Source organism: Protopterus annectens, chromosome 2.part2 (assembly GCF_019279795.1).
Source record: "Protopterus annectens isolate FY-2018-M chromosome 2.part2, PAN1.0, whole genome shotgun sequence".
Lineage (NCBI taxonomy): Eukaryota > Metazoa > Chordata > Ceratodontiformes > Protopteridae > Protopterus > Protopterus annectens.
This window is the reverse complement of record NC_056730.1, coordinates 178,348,020-178,361,539: the sequence shown is the minus strand read 5'-3', so window position 1 is coordinate 178,361,539 and position 13,520 is coordinate 178,348,020. Positions and strand designations below refer to the sequence as shown.

General features: G+C 38.1%; 1 protein-coding gene across 1 annotated transcript in view; it reads left to right on the top strand.

The window, feature by feature from the left end:
- LOC122795590 (zinc finger protein 501-like) overlaps positions 1 to 5,618 on the top strand; it is an 837,702-nt gene extending 832,084 nt beyond the window's left edge. Inside the window, exon 4 of the mRNA XM_044063845.1 lies at positions 729 to 5,618. Coding sequence (XP_043919780.1) covers positions 729 to 1,873 — 1,145 coding nt within the window. The 3' untranslated portion in view covers positions 1,874 to 5,618. The remainder of the gene's footprint in view (positions 1 to 728) is intronic.
- The last annotated feature ends 7,902 nt before the right edge of the window (positions 5,619 to 13,520 follow it).

Below are 13,520 nucleotides of genomic sequence, written 5' to 3'. Positions count from 1 at the left end.
GTTAATCCTTAGTATGCAGTTGCTCTAATTGTCTCCCTGAAAGCAATACATTACTTGCAACCAGATAAACATTTCTGATGCTTGTTAAATGGTAAACCTTTTTATAAAAACTTATAATGATTCCTTAATACTACCTCAGCATTGCTGTAAGATATCTCACAATCATCTTGGAAGTAGCAGAGAATATTTTATTCAGTATACAAATTGTATGCTAATTCGGTGATCAGATTTTTGGTTGGATATACTTTTCAAGAGACTTTGTCCAGATTTTCAGTATCTGCAGGTTAAGGGGGTAGGATGCTCATCTTTTCCAGTTTTAATAGGAACAGATAGATGTAGAACAATAGTGATTAAATCATATGATAAGTGAGAAATGTTTGCAAATTGTCATACAGGCCTGTGTTAGGAAAGTTAATTTTCTGAAATGTACATTGAAGGAAGGGAATATACAGTTACGTGCATCTGGATATAAGATATTGCTTATGAGTGCTGGGTGAGAAAAAAGTGAAAAAAATAGAAATAATCTATTGATTTTAGAATGTGTAACTTCTCTAGATGATAGGAAATAGAGCAGAATTGACAGGCCAAACAGTCCTCCTTTCACCATTTGATTCTGTTTTGGTTTCCTCGAACCTGAATTTATTACTTTTTTTTTGTAAAATGTTGAACTTTTGAAATGTTCTTGAGAATAACAAAAATGTCATTGTAATTTTTTTTATTTATTTTAGACAGACTGCAAACGAAACACAATGAGCAGTGGAATCGTCAAGCAGCCACGAGGAACACACATCATATCTGGGCAACTGATGTGTTTCTTGGTCGGAATGTCGGTGGATTTTTTGTCCAGCAGAGCAGTCGCCCTGGACAAAATAAGTATGAAATCACTAAATGCAAGAATAATGTCAAGAAGGAAGTAACTCATGTTTCTCAGTTGCATAGTCAGGAAGAGACGCTATACAAGTGTGATGAATGTGGAAAATGTTTCAAAGTAAAGAGAACTCTAATTCGGCATCAGCATGAACATACAAGAGAAGAACCACATGAGTGTAGTGTATGCAAAAAATATTTCCCTTTTAACTGGAGCCTTGAACTTTGCCAGTCTTTTCACACTGAAGAGAGGCCGTATGAATGCAGGCACTGCTTAAAATGCTTTAAAACAAAACAAACACTTACCGTACATCAACGTGTTCACACAAAAGAAAAGCCCTATGAATGCAGAGAGTGCAGGAAATGTTTCAAAACAAAACAGTGCCTTAGTACCCATATGCAAATTCACAGTGGAGTGAAACCATATGAATGCAATGCATGCAGCAAAAGTTTTTCAAGAAATCAGAGCCTTCTTATCCATCAACGTGTTCACAGTGGAGCAAAACCTTATGAATGTACCGAGTGCAGGAGATGTTTTAAAACAAAACAAAGCCTTATTAGCCATCAGCGTATTCATACAGGGGTGAAGCCCTTTGAATGCAATGAGTGCGGGAAATTTTTCAGAACAACACAATGCCTGATTACCCATCAGCGTATTCACACTGGAATGAAACCTTATGAATGCAGTGTGTGCAGGAAACGTTTTGCAACAAAGCATCACTTTGACAGCCATCAGCATGTTCACACTGGAGTGAAACCATATGAATGTAATGAGTGCAGGAAACGCTTCATAACAAAACAACACCTTACTAAGCATCAGTTTATTCACACCGGATTGAAACCATATGAATGCAGTGTGTGCAAGAAAAGTTTTTCAGCAAAGCAGTACCTTAATATCCACCATCGTATTCATACTGGAATGAAGCCCTTTGAATGTGGTGTATGCAAGAAACGTTTCTTAACAAAACAGAATCTTTTTAAACATAAGCGTGTTCACTCTCATTAACTGAGAGAGACCGTGCTAATGTATCACATGCAAGTGAAGAAGACAGCATGTTAGCTTAGTAGTTTATACCTTGTAGCTCAGTAGTATGGGCTTCAGTCTTTCCCTGTTTGTTGTCATCTGAGCGTTAACCCTTGTTTGCATGGATTTCCTCCTTGTAATGTGGTTTCTTTCCATCTTCCAAACATATTGATTGTTTTCTATAAGTGCTCACATATATTGTGCTGTATTTTTATTGCTCAAATCAAAACTGAAAAAGCTTAGCAGTAAACTTGTTCCCCAATTCAATTAGCAAATAAATAGCTGTTACTGTGAGGATGAGTAACTTGACAGTCACGTGAGAGGCCTTATGAATGTAATAAGTGTACAAAATGCTTCTGAGCACCCTTTCTATCACTGTTTGACAAGCCTACTTGGCAAGGCAAGAGGCCAAGAAACATTTAAGTATAAAAAGAGTGGTTAATAAAAGAAATGATATATGCTACTCACAGCTGTTCTTGAATTCCAGCAGAGGTGTTACATACTAGAAGTTGAAAATTATTTAAAAAAATAAATATTTGCACTTGAAAACTGACAAAAGCTATATATAGAATGCTAATCTAAGATCCATAATAAAACAAAACCGTGTAAATCAAGTAAAACTGGCCCAGACAGAGAGAGAGAGTTGTAGTGGAGATAATGCTATAGTCGATGGAACCGTCAAGAAAAGGATGAAGTATGAAGTTGAGGAAAAAACGAATTTGACATGGCACTTAACTTATGCAGAAGAGAAAGTCATACAAACTGATATGACTACAACAATCTGAAATAGTTTTTAAAGATAACCTAGTCCTATGATGTAAAGGGACGAATCCCCAACTCTGAACCAAACCCAGATTTGATTAGCTGCTTGAGTACTGAAAAGGTTAGGACAGGATGTAGGAATTGGTAGTCACCACCAGCTTGCCCATCCTGGGTGTGAGGGAGGCAGCTTGATCTATTGCACGCTGCCCCTGCAGGAGTGTAGAGAAATGACATTAACAACTATTGGAGTTGGGGATGCTTCAAGCTGTATGTAAACCAGGAAGCATGCAGTGATATTCAGAAGCACGTGGGGATCTTTCTGGGCAGAACCATATGTGTAATCCACAACCACTGAGGGAAGTTAGCCTAGAGGTATGTACAACTTGCAGGCTCACCCATTCCCTAACATCTAACTCTCACCTCTAGAAGAATGAATTGCATAAAATGCTCTTGCCCTGGTCAGGAAGAAAAGGATTTTAGGACTGTTGTTCAGATTGGGGAAGAGGGACTGTAGGGATCTGATCACCACCACTTGAGGAATGAAGGAGTAGGCTGAGATCAAGCATGAGAGCTATTGCGGGCAGGCATACAGGGGCTAAAAAAAAGATATCTAAAGACGCATGCAGGCTAGGACACCTAGGCATGATAAACACTAACAGAGAATAACAGTGCAGACGTGGAATGCATTGAAGTTAATGCAGTTTAGTATTTCAGAATTGACAGATATTAAACATGAGATGCTACCCAAATGCAGACTCCCCGACCTGGAGACTTATTAAAACATTTAAATGTTTTAAGGAGTGTCAGAAGAACTGAACCAGAATACACACTGCTAATGCTAAAGATATATACTGAAACAAATGTCATAATTGTTATCAAAAGAATCATTTCAAAACCCAGATGTGGTTATATAAAGTAAGAAAGATCAGGAAACACAGATCACAGAAGAAATTTTCAGCCAAGATAAAAATAATCTAAGGGAAAATTTGATAGCACTAATAAAAACAGGTTGCTTTGTTCCATTTTTTATTTATTTATTGACCCAGAAAGTCCAATTGGCTCAGAAACCCATTTTCAGTGGAGGCCTGGGGTGAAAAGCTCCATCCACACATTATATAAGAGACATATAAAAAAGTGTTAAGATTACATAATGATTCTAAAACTACATATATACGGCATGTAAAAATAGCTATTAAATGTCATTTACAGTATTCTTAATTGTTAATGTATTACACATAGTACTAGGTAAGACATAGTCAGTAAGCAGATGACTTTTTTGAATTACAGGAGATGGATTTTGAAATTAAAGGTAAGGAAGAAAGATAGCAGGGATAAAATTTTGTAGGACGGTTAGAAAAAGAGTAGATTCGAGGAGTCAGGATGCTAATTAATTTAGGCTTAGTCATAAGAAGACATTGTATGAAATGGATACAATTTGGTTTGGGAAAGTTTATGTTTCATACATGTTTGGAGAGGAATTATTAAGTTGTTAGGATAGATGAAAGTTCAGCATAGAGGGGTAGACATATTACCTCTTTGGGTAGGTGCAGTGAGTGCTGAGTAGATAGTTTTTTAGGGTGGATTTAAATTTGTTGACACAGTCAATGCTATTTATGGTTGTAAGTAGGGGGGGGTCCACTGTTTTACAACAGCATGTGAGTAAAGGCACTGTCCAGCTCTACACGTGTTATATTTCAGACAAAGACTACATAGGCACTGTCCAGCTCTACATGTGTTATACTTCAGACAAAGAATACATAGGCACTCTCCAGCTCTACATGTGTTATATTTCAGACAAAGACTACATAGGCACTGTCCAGCTCTACATGTGTTATATTTCAGACAAAGACTACATAGGCACTGTCCAGCTCTACATGTGTTATATTTCAAAGACTACATACAGTATTGATGTACTGTTGCTTTAAAAAGCATTTTAGTTCTGGGTGCAATTAAGTTTAATTAATTGTTATACTAACATGATTGGTCATTTTGAATTTTAAACAGTATTTATGTGTGGCTGGGTTTGTAGAAAATGTATGATGAAGCAGTGGTTGTCACTGCAAAAGCGCTCACTTTACCTTTGTACAATAAATGTGAAGATTTGTTTTATTTAGTCTGCTGTGTTGCTGATTAATATGGTTACCTTCCATCAAGGGCAAGTTTGTTTGACTTTTGGAGTTTGCTGTATCTGCTTTTGGGGACTGCTTTGAACTGTTTGGGTCGTTTTTACCATTAGCAGCAGTATAATGTATTATTTATTTTTTTATTTTGAATATTAGCTAAAATTCTGTGTGATACTTGAACATCTAGTTACATGAAAACTGTCCCAAAGGCATGGTATGTGCATGGCACATAGCAGGACATTGTCATTAATTTATTTACTGTATTAATTATTGTGCAAGTGTTGCTTTATTTGTTGCCTTTAATGCCCCACCTTATTGTGTGGAAAGTGTTTATAGATTGTCCTTTGTAGGCAGTTCAGTATACTTTCCATGTTGCTCATTAACTGTTTTGTCTGCACTTTTAGTATTTATGCAAGCACTGCCTAAATTTCTCTTTTATTTCTGATTTTGCTTACATTGGTCATGACTGATTTTTCTTTATAGTGCAATTTTAAATGCAAGCAGTTTTCCAAAAGTGAGTAGTGGTATATAGGAGTGCCTCATCTGATCCAGCTCTAGTGCAGTTTTGAACTTGCAAAAGTAAGCTAATCTCTTTCTTCATAAAATTTAAACTGCTGTTAACTTGACTTACAGCTGAGCTTCCAAAAGACTGTTGGTGTGTACATAAACACAGTGATTGTTTACTGCATAACCGTTTGGTCGAGGTCGTATAGTGCAGCATTTCATTTTGTTTGAATGGCACTAACTTTGTTCTTGTTTTTTGCATACAATTAAGACATTTGACACTACAGTGACTATTTCTAATCGTGTGTACAATAAAGTCATTTGACATTACAATGAGACTTTATCGAGTCATTTCTATTTTCTTTTTATTTACTTAACATTTGTTTACCGGGTAAGTGAGCTGGCCCAAGGACCTTTTCAGCCTGAACTCAGGACAAAGTAGCACATAAGAATCACATTGAACTGAAAAGCAAAACATTCCATGAACAGAGTTATGTAGGTTAAATATAAGTCGAACAAGCATGTAAGTTATATTTAGAAGCATAGACATAACTTAAAACTTACTGATACTATAATGCAAAGTATTATAATAGAGAAAATAAGCTAAGCAAAATTAGTTACAGCCTGTGCAAACTGGCTAAAGTTAAAACTATGAAGCAGTACATTATCTATGTATAATTATTTTTCTTTCTAGCTTGCCACTCCAGAAAGAATGGCCTCACCTTGCGTACCTATTTAGTAATTTTCATAGTGGTGTAGCATTTGATCTTTTTGCTCCTCTAAAAATGGAACTTGGCTTACAGGATTAGGGCTACAATCTGTTAATGAGCTACTTCTTGTGTTCTAAGGTTTGATTCCCTCGTTCTTCATTTGTCTACTGTGTGGCCTTGAGCAAGTCACTTAACCAGACAGTGCTCTGGGGCAATAGAGGATTTGGGCTAGGATCCATAATGGCCTCCTGGACTATATGCCTAACAGCTACAACCTACCTATGAAAAAGGTTCACTATTCAAGAAATGTCCTTTATAAGACATTATCGTCCAGTCTCCAGCAATAAAGTTCTGTGTCAGACCATTGCAAGCAGTCCCCTACAGATAATTTTCCTGTGGGTGGCATACTAGTTTGGTTCTGAAAATTATGATGTTTTCTATTATGTTATAGTAGATCACTCATTCTATTTTACTGTGGAGGTTGTACATTATTATTGTATACATATATATATATGTGTGTATATGTATGTATATATATATATATATATATATATATATATATATATATTACTGATATCTAATAGTCTGTATTTCCTATTTTATATTCCTAAAGTAATCATTTTTTCAATTTAATTCTGCTGTATCACTTAGGGAAATTAATACTACTATCTCTAGTCAAAGACTACCCCTCTCCCCCCACACCAATTTCCACTATACTGCAAAACCGAGTACAGTCTTTTGCCTTTCATCCTGTCCCAACATCAACTATTAGAAAGTTATTAGCCAAACCTAAAACAATTATGGCTGCTGACAACCTTCCTGCTAAATTTATAAAAATGTCTGTTAATGCAATAGTTTTCATTGTCTCCATAGTGATTGATCAATCAATAACTGAAAGCCATATTCCCACCATTTGGAAAGATCCTTCATAATTCCCTTTCCCAAAGGTGGCACTTCTACCAAATTCACAAACTGTAGACCCACTGCAATCTTATCATAGTTCATAGATTCATTGGTGTTTACTAGGCTAACGACCACAAGGGCCTTTTTAAGCACAGCCATGCATCCCAAATCTCTGACAAGTTCTGATACCCTTGATAAGTGTAAGCATGGGCCTGGGAGATGAACCATTTACAGGTTACCTGTGTCCATTAGAGACACAGATGCCAAACCAGGGATGAATTTCCAGTTTTCCATCCAATTGTCCAAGTTGCACTTGAATTGGGTTAGGGAGGAACTCTGCTTCACATGGATGGGGAACCTAGTCCATATTCCGGGTAATCCCTGGGATACATACCTGTCTCTCCAGCAGTTCCTATTTATATCACAAGCAAGGTTTAAGTCTGTAGAACAGATAATTCTGGAGCTGTTTGTTTTGTGGATATGCAGGAGGTCCATCAGAATGGGGTCTTACAATAACCTGTAAGCCAGGCATAGATCTCCCCTCAAAAGCCTGTAGGAGACAGAATACAGGGACAGGGCCTTGAGGGGGTCTGCATAGGACATATTATTTATGCCTTCTATTCTTTTAGTGAGAAACCTCTGTGGACGATCCAATTGTTGGATATGCCTGGTTAGGTACATACCAAAGGGGGCATTGTACTTAATGATAGGTCTGATGATTGCCAAATATAGTTTAACAATGACGTCCTTGGACTTAGATGCCATACATTTATTTATAAGTTGCGCAACATAGAATAATTTCCTCACCACTGTAGACACATGATGATCAAAGGCTAGATTACTATCTGTGTGTCCCTAAGTCCCTGACTACTGGGTCAACTCTAAGGAGTGTGTTGTCAATATGATAGTTACCATGGATAGATGACTTCCCAAAGGATACTACTATACATTTCTTGGTATTTAGTTTTAGTCCATGGCTCTCACACCAGTTGTTTGTGTCAGCCCCACCTGGAGAACATTTGTATCAGTGAGAGATTCAATGACAGCTCCTAATTTGCAATCATCTACAAATTTAGTCTGCCAGAGACCACTGACATTGGCCTTGATTTCTGAGAAGTATATGCCAAAAAGGAGTGGTCCAAGGACTGATCCTTGAGGGATTCCACTTGTGACTGGCCTCTTTGTAGAGGTGGACTCCCCAATTCTAACTTCCTGTGCCCTGTCTGCGAGCCAGCTGGCTATCCACCAGGTGACATATGGGTTTGTACCTAACCTCTTGAGTTTGTCAACAATGCCTGAGTGAGGTATTGTGTCAAATGCCTTGGCCAGGTCAAGGTAGGCAGTGTGAATGGTTTTGCTCTCATCCATTGCTTTGGTGACCTTCTCAAGGAAGTCCACCAGGTTGAGTAGGCATGATCTGCCCTTGACAAAACCAAACTGTGTTTGGTCCAGTGTCTGGAAGTTTACTGTATCTCTGTTGATCATCTCCATGATAATTCTTTCCATGGCTTTTACATGTAAGACTAGCGAGACTTATGGGTCTGTAGTTTTCAGGGTCTTTAGATGGCCCACCTTTGTGCAGAGGGATGACTGTTGCTATTCTCCATTCATGAGGCATGAAGCCTGTTTGGAAGTTGCAGTTAAATAGTAATTCAAAAAGCCCTGATAGGTCATATTTCATGCTATTTAGACGGCATCCTGGGATATTGTCTGAGCCCATTGATGCAGTGTTCTTGGTCTTAGAGAGAGCATTAAGGACCTGTTCCCTAGTGATAGTAGGGGGAGTTATATAGGTTCATAGGTTGATACTAGGCTATCTGCCCTAGGGCATTTATAAGCCTAGCCAGAGTGTGTTTGGCTTTCTCCACCCTTTTAGATTAATTGACTGTGCCTCTGTATAGTAGGTCACAGAAGATAGCCCTTTTGAGGTTAGTTTACTGTGCCTCTGTCTAGTAGAGACACAGAAGAGATCCCAGGGGTAAACCTACGATCTCCCATCCACTCGTCAGGATTTCTCTGCCTAACATGGATTGGGATTTTGTTCCAGAGTGAGGGGAGCCTCTGGGATATGACTCTGTCCCTCCAGCATGTCCTATTTATTTCTGTGCTGAGGTTTAAGTCCCTGGAGTGTGTAGCTCTAAGGGATTTGGATTTCCTGAGGTGGAGCATGTCCATTAATTCTGGGTTGGACATGGCTTTATACGTCAGGCACAGATCGCCTCTGAGTAGGCGGTAAGCAACTGAGTACAGCTGGAGTTTCTTTAGCCTAACTGCGTAGGGCATCTGTTTGAGTCCATTGATCCTCTTAGTGAGGTACTTTTGGGGTCTTTCCAGTTGCTGCAGGTGTCGGGTAAGGTACATCCCAAATGGGGCATTGTATTAAATTATGGGCCTGATGAGTGATGAGTAGAGGGGCACAATGACCTCTCTTGATCTAGATGTGAACCCTTTCGTTATAAGGTGTGCTATATAGAAGGTCTTTCTAACCACTTTGGCAACGTGATTGTCAAAGGATAGATTGCTATCTACTTGGGTCCCCAAATCCCTAATTACTTCGTCCATACTTAATGGATTACCACCTATGTGGTAATTTGTGGGCACTTTGTTTTTCCCAAAGGGGATGACTATGCACTTTTTGGCATTTAGCTTTAGGCCATGGCTCTGGCACCAGTTATCCGTCTCTGTGAGACCCTTTTGGAGGATGCTTGTATCAGTCGGTGAGTCGATTATGGCACCCAGTTTGCAGTCATCTGCAAACTTGGTCAGCCATAGTCCTCCCATGTTAGCCTGTACCTCAGAGAAATATATACAGAACAAGAGAGGTCCTAGGACTGAGCCTTGTGGGACGCCACTTGTAACTGGTTTAGAGTCCGACATGGCACCTGCAATTCTGACCATGTGTGTTCTATCCCTGAGCCAGTTTGCAACCCATCTTGTGACATAGGGGTTGATATTTAAGCTGGTGAGCTTATTTATGATGCCCGAGTGGGGTATTGTGTCGAAGGCTTTTGCGAGGTCCAGGTAGGCTGTGTGGATTACCTTCTCTTCATCTATGGCCTTGGTGACTGTTTCAAAGAAGTCAACCAGGTTCAAGAGGCAAGATCTGCCCTTAACAAAGCCGAATTGGGTAGGATCCAGTGTTTGGAGGTTCCCAATGTCTTTGTTTATGAGTTTCATGATGATACGCTCCATAGCTTTGCATACCAGGCTAGTCAGGCTTATAGGGTGATAGTTTCCGGGATCCATTGTGGCACCACCTTTGTGGAGTGCATTCCTTGGGTACATATCCTGTAGTAAGGCTGAGACTGAACAGTGACTTTATGTGAGGGTTCAGTTCTTCTTGGAGTTCGTGTAAGACGCAGCCCGGGACACTGTCCGGTCCCATTGATGCTGTGTTTTTTGCTTTGGAGAGGGCAGCTCTCACCTGTGCATCTGTGATGTCAGGGAGGCTGCACTCTGTTGGGATAGACATTTGCTCTTTTGGGGGGGAAGGGGGGGTTTGCACTGAACCTGTCTGCCAGGATGTTGGCAATGTCTGTGGGTTCAGTGTATTTTTTGTCATTTTGAACTAACTCAGAGCATATCTGGGAGTTGCCACCCAGGTTCCTGACATAACTAAAGAAGGCCTTGTGATTATCTTTAGCATCTTGTGCAATTTTTCTTTCAAAGCTGGCCTTAGATGATTTTATGAGGGATCATAGTTTCTTGCTAGTACTGATCAGAGATGCCTTCCCTTTTTGGGATTTTGCTCTACCATGTAGTAGCTTCCTCCTTCTGTTGTATAGCTTATTTATGGCTGGGGTACAACAGACAGGTCTCCTGCCTTTGGAGGAATGAGTCTTGGTTTTATTTGGGATAGCATGATCCATGCATTCCTGTAGGTGTCCATAGAAAGCATTTGTAAAGGATTCTGTGGTTTGGGCCGTATTTTCTACTGGCCCGGGGGCTTTGAAGGATTCCACCTCGGTTTTGAGAAGTGGAAAGTTTGCTTTTGAGAAGTTCTTCACCGTGATTTCCTTGGCTGGGGGTGGGGACCATTTTGATGATATTTCCTGAGGGAAGGTTGAGGGGAAGAGAGGAGTGAAGGTGGAGCTGAATTTATCAGCCAGGAGGTTTGCTATATCTTCTGGCTCAGTATAGGTGGTTACATTTACAATGAGTAATGCACACAATTGTGTATTGCCTTTGAGGTTGCAGGCATAGCTAAAGAATGCTTTGTGGTTGTCCTTGGCCTGGGAGGCCAAACTTACCTCAAATTTTGCTTTGGTAGACTTTATTTGTCCGAAGACAAACCAAGAAAGTGTTCCGACAAATCAGCAACAACAAAAAATATCAGATCCTGGACTCACCGCTCAAGAACTCTTTGAATTTTAATAATAAGTTTTAAGTGCGATAACAATACCAACACACTTTTCGTCAAGACCGTGTCTCAACTTCCTCAGAAATTTAAAATTTTTAAAAACAATGTCACAAACCGCTATTTAAAGCATACCAATGTTAATTAATCAATAAACCATTTAGTTTCTTAAAGGCACATACATAAATCCACACACTGTTAGTTCTACATTCCCTTCAAAACATCTCATTACCTTTGTGTGCCCTCATACAAAATTAAACCCACTCGGACTTGCGTAAATTTAACTTTCACTCTATTAAACGATCATAAAATATAAAATAAAATATAATAAAATATTACGTGACTACATATTAATTTCTTTCACTGTTTAAAACTGATTAAATAAATGTAAACAGTGGATAGTAAATGTTAAAATTGAAATTAATGGTTAACCAAGTGTTCATGACAATAGTTACCAAAACATTAACATGAATGCAATGAAGGTAATATTGATATATCCAATATACTTAATATAAATGCTTCAACATATCTAATATATATTAAATATTAAATATAAATATTCACTGTTAAAACCTAATATAAATATCAAGTATAGTAATAATAATATTTAAATTAGAAGTAATCAATTCATTCAATTTATCAACATGCACAAGAGAAGTATAAATACAGTACACTATTTACCTTTAACAGTTAAAATCATAAAGAAGAAAAGTTTTTAAAATGTGCAAAAACAAGTGTATCTTGTTTGACAAGAAAATATACATATGCATATACATATATATATATATATATATATATATATATATATAAATATATACACACATATATACATATGAAAACATATACACACAAATGTATGTACACATAAACATAAACATACCCCCATAACCTCAGTTGTACTAGTCTTGAGCTTCGTAAGGGGTTTATTTTTACCCTATCAACCCTGTCCGAAAACTCTTACAACAACCCAGCTTTAATGATATTTTAGGTATAATGGTCAATTATACTAGTTTTTACTATTTCTTTACTTTACTGCCATTCACCTAACTAAATTTTTTAACCTAAGTATACACATAATAGAAGTCATTTCGTTAATGCCTGGGTGTTGACAGGCATTTACCCTAAGCTGCCATAGGAGTTCCTTCCTCTCCAATTTCAAAGATTCTGGTCCTCCTCTTTCATCATTCTTCAATTGGTCAATGACTCTGAATTTAAATTCATGGCCAACATACTCATTGGTGTGTCTAGCTAAAGCATTTTCTAGTTTGTTTCTACTAATACAGTAAATGTGCTCGTAAATCCTCTCGCCAAGCTTTCTATCGGTTTTCCCGATATAGAAAGCTGGGCAGCTTGTGCATTTAGCTAAGTATACTACTTGTTTACTGTTACAGGTATACTTCCCATTGGACTTGTATTTCTGTTTGTCAATGCTATAGTTACACCCTTCATCAATGTGTCTACAATACCTACACATATTGCACTTATACATGCCTTCTTTTTTGTTGTTCACTTTACCTTTGGCTTCCAGAATTTCTTTTAAATTATTACCACGCCTAAATGTAATTTTAGGCCTTTCTGGAAACATTTCTCTAAGGTATTTATCACCTATCAAGAAGTCCCAATTTTTTGTAATAATATTCAATATTTTATGGGATTCAATATTAAATGTGCATACAAAACTGTAGGTATTAGCCATTTCTTCTTTTGTCCCTACCATTATACCCCCTCCATTTATCTTACTTAGTATTGGGACATAATTCCCTACCAGTCTTTTATGCTGGACTTCCTTGATGATTCCCTGTAAAAACTGTGGAGGGTATCCCCTTTGCCCAAAGAAATTAGACATTAAGGTACACTCCTCTTCAAACTCCTCATCCTTAGTTGTCATCCTGGCTGCCCTAACCAGTTGCCCCTTTACTACAGATCTCTTCTGATGCATAGGGTGGCAACTTGTAAAATGCAAATACATGTTAGAATGGGTCATTTTCCTATATATTTTAGAAACATACATCCTTTCGTCATAGTCCTTTCTTAGATCTACATCCAGGTAAGCTATTCTATCCTTACCATGACTGGATGTGAAACTCAAGAAATGGGTACTGTTATTAAACATTTCTAGCAAGCCCTCCAGTTCAACTTCATTTCCCTGGAATAAAATAAAAATATCGTCCAGGAACCGTGTATAGAACAAAATATTATCCTTATAATCCAAATTGTTTAACACAAAAGTTATTTCCCAATAGGCCATCACTAGATTCGCCAGGCCGGCT